Raw genomic sequence first — 19,131 nt, 5'->3', positions numbered from 1 at the left:
GAGTAAATCTGAAACTTTCTAACCACACCTTACAGTCCCCTTGTGGTCAGTCGGTCATAAAGTGCTGAAGAGTCAATGACATTAGATCCATTCTTCCAACAAAGATCAAGACCACTGTGCTACATTTTTCTGTACAGGTGTCTGTCTTCTGATCTAATCAAATCTAAATTAATGGGACAGAAATATCAATTTAAGTTTATAATTTCTTTAGATATATAATCTCAGTTCACAGATTCTTGAATTCCTTTGCCTGGTAGGTGTGGCTTTGGGTTATCATCTCTAAGAAAGTGTTTCTCAACCTTGGCAACTTTAAGATGTGTGGACCAACTCCCAGTGTGCTAAGATAATGAAGGGTACGGCAAACAGAGGTGGTTTAACCTATGCACAAAGAGAAAATACCCTTAACTTCAGCAAGGATGATTCCACAGCTTTCTTGACTTTTCTTTTAGGATTCAGCATAATGCTATAATCTGGCAATTTTAAATGATAGAACACAGAACAATAGTGTTCGCCAAACAAGAAGGTATCCCGTGAGCTGGTCCCTCTCTCAATGAGTCACTCTCGCTGCACTGCAGCCCAACCTTTTCCAGCCAAAAGGACAAACACAACCAAGGCTTTCAACCAGCAATCCCTGTTTGTGTGAAAAGGCATTGATGGGGGATCTGTCCATTGGCCAATTACCCTCCTTTAACCCAACTTACTTCACAGTGTTGCAAGGAAAAAAAATAAACGAGGGAGTGTTAGTTAGATCACCATGAGCTCCTGAAGCACTATATCCCAACCTTGCTGGCTTTTTGGAAAGCTTTAAAGACATGGATATGTTCCCAGGCCTGGAGACCAGAAAGTTAGCGGGAGTTTGTGGGGTTTTGTAATTTTATTGTAGATTGGGTTTTACCTCGGTTGTCATTATCGGTTCTTTATATTGTTGTTTCTGATGGTTTTCTGTATTGTTTTCATACGTTGATAGCTGCCTGAATTGCTATGGCCACATAAATCAAAATGAAATAAACAAGTAAAATGAATGCTCTATGTGTCCCATGACCAGACACCAATGAATGATCTGGCAGATCAGGAAATACATCTATCATTTGCAAATCAGGGAAAAGGAAAGTAGGCAATTTTGCAAAGATGGTTGAGAAACAGAAGTGAGAAAGTAAAAAGAAAAAGTGAATTGAACATGGAGAGACCTAGCCTCATCAATGTTGAGGAAGTTCCAGGGAGTTCTGATGTGTCTGCTCATGTTCACATGGGGAGAATGAAGCAGCTGCTGTTCTCATCACACATTGTTTCCTATTTTTCTTGCAATTATTCTCATCTACTTACTTTTCAGAGCAAGGGAACACAAGTAATGTCTTGGCTTGTGATAGGGGCATGAAACTTGACTATGTCTAGAAGTCACATGCTGGCAAACTTAAGTATCTTCCCTATTAAACTATACTAGAGTTTGGGGTAGTGAGGAGTCTTGTTTAGGTGAATGGTCTGCAAGATTTTCTTTCTTTCTTCCTTGGCATTTTAGCTCTTTTTATGCTCATATACATAGCTGAAACAGAAGACCTCTTGAAGATTACAGTTTTCCCCAGTTTAATCACATTTTTCATTTCATTAATTCAAAAGATGTTTTCCTTCACATCAAGAGAAGTATTTATGTGGGGTTGGTTTGTTTGTTTGATTTTGGCTCCATTCAATTTTACTAGACATACAAATATTCCATCCATGAATTCAGAAATGTTGTCTTTTCTCAGATGTTACATTGAAACAAGTAACTCCAAATGTCTGGTTTAATCTTGATGTACCTTGATAACAAATTGGATAACTTAAAAATAATTGGAGAGCCAGTTTGGTGTAGTGGTGAAGGCATCAGGCTAGAAACCAGGAGACCATGAGCTCTAGTCCCACCTAGGCACAAAGCCTGCTGGGTGATTTTGGGCCAGTCAATTTCTCTCAGCCCTAGGAAGGAGGCAATGGTAAACCACTTCTGAAAAACTTTGCCAATAAAATTGCAGGGACTTGTCCAGGCAGTCTCCGAGACTGGACATGATTGAACAGATTTAAAAAAAAAAAAAAAAAAAACCTTGACAGCACTGGGCTCTTCCATATAGAACCAGCTCCGCTATGTTTCCACTCCCCTTTAAAATATTTGGGAAACTGGCCATGCAGTAATCATGCTGCTGAATGCACACAGATTGCCACGAGCTTATGAACAGTCCCTGATGACTGGCAACAGGAGCAAAGAACATCATTCAGTCTCATCCTTTGAACAAGCCCCCAAATAATGGCTAAAATCTCTTCTCCTTCACATTTTGCAGTATATATGTGCCTTTAAGTTGTTCCTCATAGCCAAGTTAAATTCAGGCCTTAAATCGTCAGAAAACAATGTCAGCATAACATTTCTTAAATCTATGGATAATCCCTATCCTGCCACAGGCATGTTGCAAGCAAATATTTGTGATATTAAGGAGAGAGCTGGCTATTTCCCTCCCCTCCCATCAAATGTCACCTGTGGATGAGGAGGAGATAAGTTTTGAAAGATGGCTAGACCAATGGGCTTGGCCATCTGTCGAAACATACTTTGTTTCTGCCTAAATGTTTTGTGTACATCCAGTCAAAGGGAGCCTGAGGTATCCATTCCTTTTGAACAGAGATTTTTATCCATTCTAAACAGTGGATAGGCATGGGGAGGGTTGAGCTCTCTCTCTCTCATCCCCCCCTCTCCTATACAGCCTTCCTGTCTCCACCACTGGTCAGCTGCTGTTCAGGCTGATCCAAATTTCCAAGCCAGGTGCTCCAAGGGAAACAGAGAAGAAAGGCACCAATGGAGCTGCTGTCAGCCCCATGTCAAAAGAGGAGAAGAAGGTATTTCATGTTTGAATGTTGGTAACTTCTGGCTGGATGAGGAGATTCTTGCCCAAGAATCTGCTGCAATCTTATCTCCTCTCCCATTAGCTAGCAATGTGATTACTCCATCATTTGTTCACTCCACTTTCCCACATTCATCCTTTCTTTTGCATATTAAGTTTCATTGGATTCTGAGGAGTAATTTGCTTCCACAGTGAGGCAAAAGGTGCATCAAGAGACAAATAGACCACCCACAAGTAGCAGAGTTGTCAAAGAAAGGTTCAATTTTGCTCTGGTTTCAAATAAACTGGTGCAAAATAATTCAGCTCTCCAGATGCACTGACTTCTTGTAGGCAAACAATGCTCAGCTGTTTCTGGAGTGGTGCAAAGATGCTATATAGAACAATGTATTGTTTCTTACCATATCAAGTGCACACGCCAAACTCTTCCTGTGAATGGAAGTCTTATCATGGATAAGAACATACAAACATCTTTGAAAATATAACTATGCACAGTCTCACTCAGTAGTGAGTGAGGTATATTACTCAGTAGGTATTACTAATCATTCTAATAAAGTTTTTTTTTTAATGCAGATATACATGCAAGATTTAAAGAATAGACTTTGAAGTGCAGTTTAATTTTTTTAAAACTTCTTTTAAAAAAAGAAAAAAATCTATGAAACTGACTCATAGTGTTTCTGGGAATAGGTTTGTGAAGAAGAATGGTTATAAAACAAGGATTACTTGATCCAGTATATTTTTTTCTTAAAAGTTATGAAAGATTCCATTTATCACTAACATATTACGTCCTAATATGGACTTTTTGGTTGTTTGCCACTTCCAGCAAATCTGTGGGTTAGTGATATTCAAAATCAATATCATTAAACCAGTCCAGAAAAAGTCTGAATTCAATCTTATATATCTGAAAAAAATATATAGTATAGTAAGTATAGTAACTACTGTATATGTTAAAAAATAGAGTAGCCCATCTTAATTAATATCATGTCTTTCTGCCAGATTCTGTATTCTCAGAGATCATGAATGCTGCTTGAAGACTGAAGCTGCACATCTAAATCCATCTAGGTCTTTGTTTGAGTTTATAAGAACTGGTTATCCTTTTGCATTTTTAATGTATCATTTCCATTGCCACAATACAGATGTTCAAAAACAGCTTTTTTCTTATCCTTTATTGAAGATCATTCATGGCATTCAAAACTGAAAATCTGAAACCAGTCCTAGCTGTGTGAAGTCTCATATTAAAATTGAATAATGTTGGGTTGCCAAAAATCATTCTTTTAACAAGGAACATAGATTCTTTTTAAATGTCAGCATGCCAACAATGAACGCTTTTCCAAGTGTAATCTATTTATACAGCAAAACCCAATTAGTATAGAAATATCTGTTTTGGTTTACTTAGTTCAAAGAGTACACATCTACTGCTGAAAGATCTGAGGACACAGGCTTCTGCTTTCTCCAATGTAAGCAACATAGTTGACTTTTTCTATCTTTTTTTATTTATACACTTTTTAAAACATAACTGGGACAATTCTGTTTTTCAGGAGGTTGCAAATGCTTCCTAATGCTGCTTAATAAACATATAAGGCCTGCCTCAGTTGAGTATCTTTTTCTCACAAAATTAGATGTAACAATAGGAAAATTTGCCTCTCTTTAAAAAAAGGAATGTCGATGTTTGTCATAGCATTCATAAACTAACCAGGAGAGCACTGTATATATCTTGCTTCTTAAAAATGGTTTTGCCCCAACATGTAAGTATATTAAGAAAAAAGAACTGTTTTGAGCTAATATGCTAGGCAATATTAGAGCTGTTGATGTCAGATTTTACTCAAGTATAGGTCATATATGCATAGAGAAAGCAGGATTGTAACCTCCAATCTTTCTATCAACTTCTACCTAATCTGTGGAACATTATATGGATCATTTCATTCTGGTTTGGCCACTGAAACGTGATTGTCCAGTGGAATGACCTTTGCTGAGAGAAGGAGAAATAGGAGAAGTGTAAATCCATTTTTTCTCCTTGACTTTTCAGAACTGTCGATATCACTAGTCATGGTACCCTTTAGATACATTGTCTGTTTGATATAAGGCAAAACTCATATCAAAAAACTCCAGATGATGGATCCTGAAGATGTCTTTGTCCCATGGCTGTATGAGGCTCTATCTTATGTCCCAAGGTGTTTAACATCTACATAAAATGAATGAGTCAGTGCTATCGGTATGTTGGTCATACATACCCGGTTCCAGTAATGGACAGGATGAAGACTAATGAACAAAAAGTTAACCCAGGCAAGATAGAAATTCTGTTAATAGATGGAAGTTAGGGCTACTTACACAACTTAGAGATGAGTACCAAAGCAGAATCCAGCTGTTTAAAAAAATATACTTGTGGATGTTCTCAGCGTGAACTTCTGGGCATTCCTTATAATTCTAAATCCGAGAGAAGTAACCCTGATCCCTCAACTCCATTTTTACAACCCCACTGATCTATGGCAGTGCGATTTGTCACATTTTTAAAACAAATAAGCAGTAAAAATGAGTTCTGCCATAATAGACCTAACGTATCACTTCTGTTGGAAAAAAAATTACCCCTCCCAATTAAAAAAGGCTAAAAATTCCACTTCAGTGACATTGCTGTGACACTGCTACACTCCTCCCCCATTGACCTCAGAGGCAAAAAAAAAAAAAAAAAAGCCTTAGAAAAGCTCCAAAACTTGTTTGTCCCTTTGTTAAACATACTTTAATGCAACTTCTTTGCGTTAAATTTGCCTATAACTTTTCATAGACACCATCTCCCCATTGTTTATTTTATATTCACCTTTCTTTATATTTGTTGTGTTTATATCATTTGGCGGGCTTTCATGCTGCAGGTCAGAAGGCTGCTTATCCCCAAGAGCAGTTTTTCTTCTATTTGTTTAGAAATTGTTGAGTGCCTCCTTGCATTTATGGGGAGGTCTGTCCACAGTTCAACCAGAGCAGTTACATTTATTGCATGTTCTGTTTATTGCACATACTCTGGGGAATTTTATTGAGCAGGTTGAGACTATGCCTATGGCCCTTGCTTCCCCTCTAACAGCAAAAATTACAAGGCAGTAAACTCATGTGCAAAAGTCAAGCCTTCAAAGACAGAAACTTATCTTTCTTTGGGGCTACCTCACAGACTGAAAGACACTCAGCTGCAAAACTTATCAGCCATGAGGTCATAACTAAAGCTGGTCAGTCTCAGTCGGCACTTGACATGATAGCGCACTCTGATAAAGCTGACTAATAAGAAGATAGTTTTGTTTCTTATGAGTGGAAGGTTTATGCTTCTTAGAGCTGAAATGATTTCTTTGAAATCTCTATCCCTTTTTCAGAGATAGGGCTAGTCATATGTTGTTTTTTTCCCTAAGAAGCAGATCTGAAAGGAATATAGCCCACACAATTAATGGAGGAAGATATCTTCTCTATAAAATATGAGACATTTGCACAGCAAGGAATTATTATTTTTATTAGTAGTATTAGTATTACTATGCAGACACCTAAGATGTGATTAACACTAGGGGACATCCATTTAAGCTTTATTTATATGGTCATAGGGATAGAGCCGTATAACTCTGTTGGGTTTTCAACTGGGACCTATTTTTAAATTATAAATGCCAAAGCTATAACTATAATATTATTTGGTATTATTTAATACTCCCACCCTCTTCTAATACCACTGTCCTTTTCACCACTATATTTATGAAGAATCGAAAGTTGAAGTTTTTACTGTCAATCAACATTTACATTAGTTTCTAAAGGAATAACTGCATTGCATGAAAAATGGGCTCCATTTTCACAATATGCTTGACTCAGCCAACTACTAACAAAGTCAAAACTTCTTACTGCTGGTTCTGGCAAAACACAATCACATTAATTGGATCAAAAATCAATAATTGAGGAGCACAGAGTCTCTGCCCTTTCTGAAGGAAGTGCATGTATTCTATGAATGCTGTACTAGAAGAATATTGATATGGCTTCATGGAATCATTACTCTTTCCATAGGGATTAGTAGGCACTAGTAGTAAATCACTGTTTAGGAAATGTGTTCTGAGCTGACAAGTCTTGGCAATCATGTCTGTAATAACCCAACAAGGTTAACTAGGTGGAGCTTGGAGTTAAATTTAACTTTGGAATTTGGGTCAACTGACTCCTTATTAATATTTAATAAAAATGTATTTAGTATGGTAACATATTAAACCCCTCATTGAAATATGTTGTGGGAATAAGACCAAAAGAGTATTGTGTACAATTGTGGCATACGTTCTTGCGGACTTACCCACTTTCTCAAATGCATGAAGATTTATTCAGAGATTAGAACTGTAGTTGGTGAATGGAAATAGTGATTTGTGAGTAAATTATAAAAAGAAGTGTTGTTAGATACTGTCCTGAGTTCAATTTGTTGCAATAATATTGAGTTTATTTGTGAGCTACTGGTAGGAGAAAGTGTATGATACATTAGTAACAAAAGTTTTCCCTGAGCATTGTGAAACTACTTAAATAGATTATGAAACTGATTTTAATCAGGTTATCTGAGAAGATCTGGTTGTAAAATTGAGTAGAGGATGCATAAAAATGCCATAGGGACAAAGGGCTCCCTTGATCTCTGCACTGTCAAAAGACTGGTAAGCAGGAACAATTGGCTTTTTTTAAAAAAAAAAAAACCTCTATCAAAAATGCATGAAGAAATTGTTTTGAACTTGTGCATTTTTGTGGGCAGAAAATTGAACTAAAAATAACCATGCATATCAGCAATGAGAGAATCCAACCCCCGCATTATTGGTTCCCCACTACATGTAGCCCTTCTAACATATCTTATTGCCTGCAATTCAAAAGTTTGTTCCTGTTACATATATTCTAATCTTGTGATTTTTTTTTTTTTTAATCTGCGCTCAGTCGTTACCGACTCTGCAGTGACTGCTTGGACGAGTCCTTGCAGTTTTCAAGGCAATTGTTTCGGAAGTGGTTTGCCAGAGCCTCCTTCCTAGAGCAGAGCCCAGCTGGCAAGCACAGGAGGCAGGGTTTCCGTTGCTTCACGCTCTTTTCAGGCGCGTGCGGTTTTTCGCGCTTACCGGCAACTGCTCCCAACTCCTTTTTTGCAAGGCGCCGCCAGCATTTTTCCTCCCACCGGAGTGAGAGTACCCATTTATCTACTCACGTGAGTTTTCGAACTGTTGGGTTTACAGGAACTGGGGAGGAAACAGGAGCTCACCCTGCTAACGCGAAGGCTGGACTCGAACCGCTGAAGTGTCGACCATTTCTGGCCGGCAACTTTCAGCGTCATTAAGCCGCTGCGCCACCGCGTCCCCCCAATCTTGTGATTGGTAAGCAGCAAATTACCTCAGTCCACTGTAAATCATGTCTTTGAATCGCTATGTCTCAGCTTTTAACATAAATGTAAAGAAATGAAAGATGAAGATCTTGTAACAAAATTTCTGCTACCTGATGCCTCTCTGGTACTCTCAGACCAGTCAAATGCTTTAGTTTACACCCTTGGTTTAGTTTGCCCCCTTGGAGCTAACCCTTACAGTACTGTACATACTCATCCTACTGTAGTTGCTCTGGTCTCTTGATTTTTCACCATGTGGAAGGTTGAGTGAGTGTAAAAATACTTGCTTAGCATAAAAATGAAGGCTTTGTTCCGAGACAGCTTGTAAATAATGAGGAATGTACAGATTTCTCACCTTGTTCTCCATTTTACTTTGTTTTCCCCAGACTCTCATCAATCTGTCTTTTAGCCCTAGTTTTAAAATTCATTTAATTCCAATTCCACGTAAACAGCATATATTACCCTCTGGCTAGAAAAGTGGAATACACATTGAACAGCAGCAGCAGCAATGTAATTACATTGCTTAAATCCCACAGAATTCCATGGCATAAAAGCATTCTATGTTCATTTTACACATGTTTTATTGAATGTTAAAATCCTACAAACAGAAAATAGATTATAAGCATTCTTATATTACTGTGTCTCTCAAGATAGCCCTCTGCTGAACCTGCAGGTGGAAAGTGTGGGAAAAAACTGCATGTGACCAATCCGAAACTAAAGATGGGTATGCTTTTACCAAATCTTTGTCATACCTGAGACATGCAGAACATGATTCCTATCTCCAACCGTTCCTAAGATATTTAATCAATTAAGTGAAATGAAGAGGAAGAGAATGTCCCAATCATATAGTAGTTCCTGGGAAAGTATCCCAAATGAATATTTGAAAAATGAGGGGTGAGAAAGAGGTGGAGAAAAGGAGAGAGAAAGTACATCCAGGAGATTCAAAGGTCCATCAGATGTCTAGCCAGCTTCCACAGCCTTTGTATCTACATTGTCTTTTGAATGGAAAGCGCTAAAAGATAGAAGAATGACAGTCTGGGGCAAAGAAAGAAAGACAGTAATTAGACATGTGTGATTAGCATTGGTAACCGGAGAAATTAAGCCACTAGTCCCAAGAATCTTCTCTTTTGAAGGTACCTGCAGAGGAAGAGAAAAGCCATTCCCCACCGAGTTGTGATGGAATCTACTCCCTGCTAGTAGAGCTTGATTGCTTTTTTGGATACCTACTGTGGGGAGATCAGCTCCTTAACCTTCCTTTCTATAGAACTATATTGTCCTCCTGTGAAGAAAGGGAGATTAAGACTTTACAAGGCTCCTTCCATCACTGGACTCTGACAGAAGTACTAGAGCGATGAATTTTTAATGGCTTAAATTGCCACTGACCAAGATCCTTATTGAAATGGTTTAGTTTAATGTTAAGTACCAGATTTTAAAAAATAGATCCCTATGAAACAGCTCTGACTGTTTGTTTTGAGCAGTAAATTCCTGAGCAACTTTTTTTTTTTTTTGAGTGATATACAGAGTCAGATTTTGGTTTATTCACTTAAGCAGATCACCTCAGTTAATAAGTATATAATTATTTGTGGGGAGGTAAAATATTGTATTACAGCTCAAGTCGTCTAAACAAACTCCCCCCAGTAATTCATTGATTTCTACATTCACTGTTTAACTAGAATCGTACTTTATCCATTGTAATTTCACATCTGGTGCTTCCCAAGGCTTTATAAAGTCTTGACAATAATAAATAGAATGGATTTTCTTCAGCTTTTAAGTGATCTTCATAAGATCTACTTTTACTCTTGTTGTCATAACAATACTTGCCCTTAGTTTAATTATTCATAGTATTAAATTTTCACAGCCTAGTTAGCATCCCTTGGAAATGGAGCAAAAGCTGAACAAGTTAATTTGGAACCTGAGATGCAACATCCAGCTGGTCCTTCTTCCTTCCTTTCTTGAAGGTAAAAGTATAATCAATACAGGTCAAATAAGTATTTGTGACACTTTCTTTACACCCTAAATCAGCTGCCTGAGACAGGCATCTTCCTTTGCCTAATGGTAGAACCAATACTGAATAACAGCTGTGGTGGAGGTATGTGAAGATGACCTCCCACCACTCTCAGGCCTGGATTGAAAGGCAGGCAAGAGACTGCCTCAGACTCTAAGTTTCACATGGGGGGCAGGGGACATTTCTGTCTTAGGTTACCTACTCAGGTTGGCTGATGACTTCTTAACTTTTGATAGTGTTTCATTTGAGGTTTGATTATTGTTCTCTCATTTTACCTTAAAAGCTATTTGGGAAAATTATTTTGAAAGGTAGAATACAAAAGTCCCAAATGATTGAAACCAGTACTATTCAGCAGGTAAAACACAAGCACTTCATTTTAATTTGTAAAATGCACTGAACTGACTTATGTAGGCCTAGCACATCATTAGTTTTTAAAATAAGTATGGACAAGTCAGTTTGATGAATATTTTGAGTATGGATAGTTGTGATTACATTTCTTCAAGACATGTGATCATTGTCTCTCAAACAGATCAAATGAAAAGGGGTTATGAAAGATGCTATTGCCCAACCCGTCATTTGATTTTGGATTAGAAATGCCACAATCATATGGACAAACTGTTTTTATCTCATTCTTTTTTGCTGGGTGTGCATACACTTTGGGACAGCTTCCCCCAGACATCCAGTGTGACCCCACTCTATTGGTTTTCCTCAAACTATTAAAAACTGAATTATTCTAGAGAGTCTGTTGGGGAGATGAGCTGACCCCATCAGAATAACCATTTATTGTGTGATTATTTGTTTTTATACTTTTACTGTAGATGTTTTATTATATTTATATTGATATATATGAACCACTGAGAGAATTTTTGGCTGTGGCAGAGTACCAAATCTAATAAATATTTCACAGAAATCCAAGATTCTTTTCTGAACATTTTTTAATTTAAACAGAATCAGCCTGAAAAGAGGGAAGGTTGTAATTGAATAGTGTGGAAATAAACTCTTTTACAAAGAGGCTAATACTTAGTTTCTCAACATAATAAATTTCATCTTTCTCTACTCCAACACTCAAATTTTGGGATGATTTCCGTCTCCAATTTCACCTCCTTTGAAACCCCTGAGTTTTACCAGGATAAAAAATCAGTTTAGGACTAATTTTATCCAAATATTATTTTCTACTAATTATTGCTTACCATTTCTTCCTCTCTAGGTACCTTACAGTCTGTTTCAGATGATTTCAGGGACTCTCCAGTGGGCATGCTGGGGTTACAGAAGGGAAGGGCAAATAATGCTGATTCTTGTCTCTCTTATATTAGAGAAGGTCTCCACTGAATCAAAACCAAAGACAGCATTGGATACAAACTATTATTTAAACCCCCTTATTCTTCCTCCACTTTCATTAATATATTGTTTAATTCATGCCTTTATTTTTGTACCAAACAAAACAAAAACAAACAAACAAAAAAACCCCACACACAAAAGCAAGTCTTTGCCAAGTTCAGCTGATACATATGTTGCTGGAAACACTTAACTCTTCCAGATTCTACCACTTTCACAGTTGAAAAACCTCAGTCATCAGGATGCAGGATTTGCCAGCCTAGTGTACTACATTAGTAGTTAATATGCTACGTTCTATCATCTGGAAATTAAAATCATTTGAGGCTTCTTACTTTAGGGATTTGTGTAGGGATTTTGTGTGCATATGGAAACCGTTTGTTTCTACACTGAAGACAAAGTAGATAATTTGACATCAACCATGACTAGCAGAAGCAGCAACAGTGCTTCTTGTTTTATAATATGGATGTTAACCCAATACAGTCCAAAAGCAGCTGTATCATATGCCAGTTCAGTTAATAGCATACAAATGGCTGATAGACACCAGTATTTCCCTGCCATTCTGATTTGAGAACTTAGGAGAAACCTGGTTACAGACAAATCAGATGATTTGGATGTGCCAAAACCATAGTGCTGGTTCAGTATTTGCTGCCTGAAATAGAGCCATGTGAAGCTCTACTTCATATTACATAAAAACACATGATATGGCCTGAAATTGAATAGCTAGAACGTCAGTGTTGCTTATTTTGATTCATAGTCAAAAAAAAAAAAAATGAGAACATGTTGACAGCAGTATGAATCACAAGAGTACAAAATAACCATGGTTCCCCTTCTCCCTGCTATCCATAGCATATCCAGTCAAGGAGCAGTGAGCCTATGATGTCCCTATGTCTTCTACAGGGATGATGTCCATATATCATCTATAGGTTATACCCGATTTAAAAGATTCACCATTATTTTGAATGGCTATTCTGAATACCTTGAAGAATATGGTTTTCGATCATTACTTTCTCTAATAGCTCCTGTAAATTAAATACAGACACCATTGTGCTCATGAGATTTGTAAAAATTCAGAGTTTTTTGCTGGACAGGAGGAAAAAAGCATGTGAACATACTTCATAGCCACAAAAGGTTGAGCATGACTTGTGAAAGGAAGATGAAAATCAGGGAGAATGTGAATGAAGACAGCTACTTGGTTGGCAAAGGCTTCCACACAACGTGTTACAGCAGACCACGCTTCTGTGGGTACGATGACTACATTGTAAATAACTACATATTTAACTACCTTGGCTTTTCTTGACTTTTATAATTTGGCTCTGATTGTCTTTTAAATCCTGTATTTATATCCTGTTCACAGTTTCCTCTTATGAATAGATATTGCCTTTAAACATGTTGGAACTTCTGAGTTTTGTGGATAAGTAGGTTAGATAGATCTAATTATTTTGCAATATATTAGATATGGACCCTTGTGTTCTTCCATGTAAGGTCTTACCATGTAATAAAAAATAGCATATAGTCTTCCAATATCAGAGTACATTTTTTGTAATACTTTTACCTTATAATGTAAAAGAAAATACATAAAGACACATGTTATGGAATGCCTTTCAAATTATAGGTTTTATATGTAACATGTCAGAAATTATAAGTCATACAAGGAAATGTTATTAACAAACAGAACTCCTTCCCTGTAAACATATACCATATACCAGGAAATGTAGTTTAGAGGTGCTTAGAAAAAGCATTTCCCCCCCTTTATTCTGAAAAGAGAGAAAGGAATAAAAAAGAACTGGAAATGAAATGGATGTGCAGACAATGCTTTCATGAGAAAACTAATTCTACTTCAGTCTACCCCATAAGGATTCTATAAACAGAAACAGACGGGGGCTTTACAAAAGACTGATATTCTACCAATAGGCACAGTATATAGGCCTGTGGTACAAGCTAGCATTCTAATGCTTACCTTGGAACAGAATAAATGGAACAGACTGGATAAATGCAACATAGCAGTGCAAGCTATAGCTATTTTTTTTTAATATGAAAAAAATGCTCTGTGTTTTTTGGACAAAAGAGACAAAAATCTGCCATGTACAAAATTCTTTGTGCCAAATACAACTAAATTGTGAGGAGCATCTTGTGAGGCTTTAGCTCATAATGGTTAATTAGCATGCTTATTTGCTATAAATAAGTCAGCAAGTTAGTCCAAAGCAAGATGGGTCATTTATTGAACTATGGGTCCACCAATGGTTTGATGCTCCAGCTTTCTGGAGATGCACAGGAATAATCATGGAAACCTAGATGGTGATAAGTAGATCTCAGTAATATGTTGCAAAGAAAAAGGGTAAAAAACAAGTTTTTAAGAAGGATTGAGATATATAGGTTTTCTAGAAAGTCATTAGTGCTGTTATTTTTATGAGATGCCCTAATACTCTATAAAGCGCAGAAATGCTTTATTCTGAAGAAGTGTGTTGCTAGAAACTATATGCTTAAGTACAGTTAAAATCTCTATTTAATGGACCATGGACAGGGGGAAGGAGCATCCAATACAGTAAAGCCATGTTTGTTTGTTTGTTTGTTTGTTTGTTTGTTTGTAGGGCTTATTTATTGCTCAGGACTCTGAGAGGCTTACAATCTGTTCTTACAGTAAAAGGTTAAGATATAAAAACAGTATAATAAAATAAGACACGGTGCAAAATAATAACAGCGAAGGTTACTAAAGAAACTAAGGCAGCCAAGAACAAAATATTGAACCTCATCCTAGGATGGGGTTCTCTCTCTTTAAAAGCCAGGTTTTAATGGCTTTCCTAACATAACAAAATGGGGGCTAGTCTGATCTTGAATAAGTTGTTCCAAAGAAGTGGGCTGCAACAGAGAACTCCTGACTTCTTGGGGCCTGTAGATGATGATCTCTAAGATAAGCTTACCCTGCTTGATTGGCAAAAGCCATGGGAGTAGATGGTCCTATGGATATCTAGGCCCTGAGCAACCATCACCTTGAATAGCACCTAGAAGCCAACCATTAGCTCTTGAAGTAGGAGTGTTATATGGAAAAACTTCAGAACTCCCATCACCACTCAGGCAATTGAATTCTGGACCAGTTGAAGCTTTCAAATGTCCTTCAAGGGCAATTCCATATAGAATGAGTTCCTATGTCCATTAATTGTTAAATACATATTTTTTACCACTAAAAATATACACTTACAGGAGACAACCATCTTTACTTAATTGTACTCAAACATTCATTACATGCGAAAATTAATTTTACTTAGCTTTACTGAATAGTTCGAAGAAATTAACCAATTTTAATTGAGTCTTTGAAACATGCTCTCTCTGTATAGTATGCTTACCTTGCAAAGCATATGTAAGTGGAATAATGAGGCTGAACTTCAAAATCAGAGGAATCAAAAAGGATAACATGAAAAGTTGGAATCTTAATTTCAATAACTTTATACTGGATGTTACCTATACTTCTTCTTCAACATTACTATTGTCCTCTTCCTTCTTGCTGGCCACATCCTCTGCAGCTGTAATGCCACGGCATCACTTGCTATCTGGGATTGCCTTTCTCCCCTAACTAATACAAGCCACCATTCTCAGCTGTTTCCTCTTCACCAGCTTTCTTTATAACTCTGTGGTTGCCCCTGATTTCAGACCCTTCAAACTGCAAGTCTATATGCACACTCAATTCTATGAAATTGCCACAGCCATCCATCACTGGCTTTGAAACATATGTTTATGTGGTTTGCTGTTGCATCAAATGCTAATCCACACATATAAACATCACCTGAACATTGCAGAACATAACACTTTATTGCAGCTTCATCAAGGGCTGTTTTCTGAGCCATCTTCATATGCCTTCTTGCCCCAATTTCAGCCGGTTTATTGGTGGCATTTATATCACACTTGAATACATATTTTTTCAGCTTATATTTTGCTTAATGAATACCCGTCAGTTTCTTAATCCGGTACAAAGAAGTGATAATTGCCTACCCATTCAGATTTTCGTCTGTTACATCTGAAGTCCATTAAATGATCGTAAAATAAATTGCACCCCCCTAGCAATTTTTTTTTAGTTTGTTTAACACTCCTGTGGAAAGCAACCAAATTATTTGGTTCTGATTTTGATAGTGCTTGTCTATAGGTGGCTTAAGGTATCAGAATTGGGTGGCTATGTACATGAAAGCTAGATGCATAATTCTGGATCCTACATGCCCGATTTTCCCAATCAACTAGGCTAAGTAAAAGCTTTTAAAAAGAAGCAAGACTGTTAATGATCAACTGTGGGGAAGGAAGTACAAAGTAAATTACTTCTCCTCATCCATTTTCAAAACCTGACAAAGATCTGGTATCTGTAATTATTTCAGGAGAAAGCATCCGCGTTCAAATATTATAGTACTGCAGCAAAATAAATGAGCATACACACACACCTGTACATCCCAACAGTAAGAATTTGGGGTTTTCCAGAACTACATCTCTCAATAGAATAAATTAATAAGCTTGTAATAAACTTTCAAATTTGTAATATAAAGCATGTCCATAGTACATTATTCTAATTTATTATTTATTGTAAGAGTAAGGCAGCACAGTCCAAACATGTTGGTGGAATTATAGCACATACTTACATACTGGACACTGGCCCTTTAAATCTACTGCAGATCCTGGTGTTTAACAGCCAAAACTAACTACTAAATAGTATCTTCCTTCAATCACATTCACATATGCAAAATTACAAATTGTATTATAGTAAGCATCATTTTGTATTAAGTGCATGTGTAGCTGCAATAAAATAACAGTAATTAAAATGATAAAGTCCCTTATAAATATGCTGTACATTTTGTCAGATGATACACCTAAAGCTTAGTGAGATTGATTATTTGAATTGTCTTTTTTACATTAGAATTTGATCTGCACTCTAAATATCTCATATTAATGTTGTGGAAGTAAGTCAATTTATTAGTATGAATAAAGTATAAATCCACTATAATATTTATAGTGGATTATTACTATGAATCCACTAGAAATATTAATAAAATTCCCAACTACTTTATGAAGGGTCCAGCATGTTTAAAGCAATTCATTTTAAATCTGCAATGGAACAAAATCATCCATTTTTTCCAATTATAAATCTTTTTTAGTATGCTGCAGGCAAACAGTGTAATATGTTTTGCCACCAGCCACAGGTGTTGTCACTGATTTTAAAGTTGAGAAAGGCTCAGATATTCATTTCTGCTCATAAACAAGACACGTATTTTACAGTAGATTTAGCACCCAGTGATTTTGTTCAGGAAGTGGAATCTTTTCTTTTAAATTAATTCTTTTTAGATTAATGTTGTGATACTCATGGAGACATGGAGTGTAAGCTATGAACTAGCAGTGGAAACATATTCTCAATACAAGCCCTATGTTTCCAGGAAAGATTTGTGCATAAATTCATGTTGAAATGTATTTCAAACTTGCAGTGTAAAGCATTTCCAGCTATGTTATCCTAATTTCTTATTTATGGTTTGTCTGTGCCATCAGATTTGATGCCATCTGACTGAACAACAAAATTGTATTCTTCATAGTTAGCACTGTGGCTTGCTAAGTGCAGATTCTCAGTTCACAAAGTTTTCTTCTTGCGAATGAAAGAGAAGTCTCTACCTGAAACCCCCAGACAATAGCTAAAAGAAATAATAAATATAGAAATGATGATCCTTGGCTTATCAGCCGTGCATGTGATGACATTCACTTGATTTTTTAAATGCTTTTTGCTTTGCTCCTCATTTTTATATTTTTATGTTTTTTTCTGCTGAGACTGTTTTACTGCTGGCATTACCAAACCTACCAAAAAGGTTAACAACCCTGAAATTAAGATGATTCTCCTCAGCAAAAAAGAGTAGAAAGAAAAAAAGTTATGAGCACAGGCAAAAGCTCTGTGCAAAGTCCAGCTCCCTCGAACCTAAATTTGCCATCTCCACCTAAAACCAATCCTAGAGGTCTCCTCCAGAAACATAAAAATGAAACACTTCTATATACACACGCATGTGTGTATGTGTGTAGTGTGTAGTAGGCCAGGACAAAATAGAAATTGAAATATTATTAATTAAAATTAATTTCCATTAAAGTCAGGTATGCCATTTATAAAATTAATTGATCGTCCATCTGCATATACCACAATTTTCATGTGCTTCTTCCAGCAGAAACAGCAAAAAGAAGACATGACAGAGAAGCAGTGAGGAGAAGGACTGACTGTATTAGGAAGAGAATGAGAGAAACAAAACATGGTGACAAGGTGAGTTGAGCTGAGTTGAGTTGAAAAGACAATTTAACAGGGAAGGAAATAAAAGAGAGAGGTACCATGTTTAGGTGCTAAGAAAAAAAGCTATAATTCAATCAACAAGCAACCCCCCCCCCCCCGCCCCAAAGACAGGGCTAATCTTCCAAGGCATCTACACTTTTTAGCAATGAAATCTGCAGTCATTTGACCTCCTGCTCATTTCTTTGTGCTTTCAACAATGTCTTCTATTCTTCTCAGCAAATGTTAAGATGACCCATCCAGCCCATTCACAGTTAATTATCTAGGGAAGGAACCTCGGCTGCCCATCAAGTAAATATGGTATAACATGTTTAGATATTTTACTGCTGTGGTTTTGTGGTTTATAATTATGCTATGAATTAATTTGGGCCACGTCCAACATTCCATGAGCAGACTTTTCTTCACACAGCGAAACTTCCCTTTGTGGTCCTCCTGTTGCATCTTTCTTGTGCACCCAGAAGGAATTCTGGAGGATTCCTACCTTCTGACAAGATTTACAGAGCATGCAGCAGGGGGGTAGAGGTACTGAAATACACATAGAGCTATTGAAACAAATGCTTAAACATAAATAAAAGCACTTTCTTTAGAGGCAAGGATTCCAGACACCCAGCAAGAATAAACTGTAACAGATTATTGTAATGCTGCTGTGTCAGCTTTTGGAAAAGAAGTGGGAAGTCTGTAGCTCTCCAGCTGTTATTTGATTCCAGCTCCCATCAGCCATAGCAGTGATGAAGGAAGCTAGAGTCCACCATCAACAGGAGCTCATACGTGATACAACCCTGTTCTAGATTCATGTGGCTGGCCTGGGTTGTACACAGGATGCTCAGTTAGATGGATTTTGGATCTCACCCCACAGGGCAATTTACATGTGGGTTTCCTGATCCAAATTAGTCTTGTGACAGCAGGACATGGATGGCCTTGGCAGCACATAATAAAAAAACCATTACATTAGAGCAACATGTAGAGAAAATTTGCTGGAACTAGAATATATTTGTCCAGAATCAGGATATTGATGCAGAGCATTTTCAAATAAAGTCTTAAAAGTATCAGTTCTTCAGTGAAAGTCATTTTTTTGCATTTGCATGGATATTGATAATATTGCAACAAGAAGTGTGTTTGTGTGTGTGTAGGGGGTGTTAGCTCTCCATTCTTGGGAATGATGTAATAGCATAAATATATATATAAACAGAGAGGCCTATTATCTAAGCAGACACAAATTTTAATATATCTTTGGAGTCATGTTACCTGGAACTTTAGTAAACATTTGGAGGGCTGTTTCAACAAGGTTTAGAAGAGGATCACC

General features: G+C 36.9%; 1 protein-coding gene across 10 annotated transcripts in view; it reads left to right on the top strand.

Moving 5' to 3' along the window:
• The window catches only part of LOC112541063 (uncharacterized), a 381,739-nt gene that overhangs the window by 266,108 nt on the left and 96,500 nt on the right, over positions 1-19,131 (top strand). For 7 of the 10 annotated variants that reach the window (XR_015796099.1, XR_015796096.1, XM_088140587.1 and 4 more), the window contains exons 1-2: positions 11,095-12,781; positions 17,710-17,804. Coding sequence is in view for 5 of the 10 variants with exons in the window: in XM_088140587.1 (XP_087996713.1) it covers positions 12,715-12,781; positions 17,710-17,804 (162 nt within the window). In the remaining 5 variants the exon portion in view is untranslated. Of the gene's footprint in view, positions 1-11,094; positions 12,782-17,709; positions 17,805-19,131 lie in introns of those variants that run through there. The other 3 variants (XR_015796091.1, XR_015796089.1, XR_015796087.1) reach the window with 1 other exon arrangement.

The sequence above is a fragment of the Python bivittatus genome, unplaced genomic scaffold (genome assembly GCF_059951505.1).
Source record: "Python bivittatus isolate LINGU-HERP-01145 unplaced genomic scaffold, Pbiv_v1 ctg000020_np1212, whole genome shotgun sequence".
In the NCBI taxonomy this organism is placed as follows: Eukaryota; Metazoa; Chordata; class Lepidosauria; order Squamata; family Pythonidae; genus Python; species Python bivittatus.
This window is presented reverse-complemented; position numbering and strand designations above follow the sequence as displayed.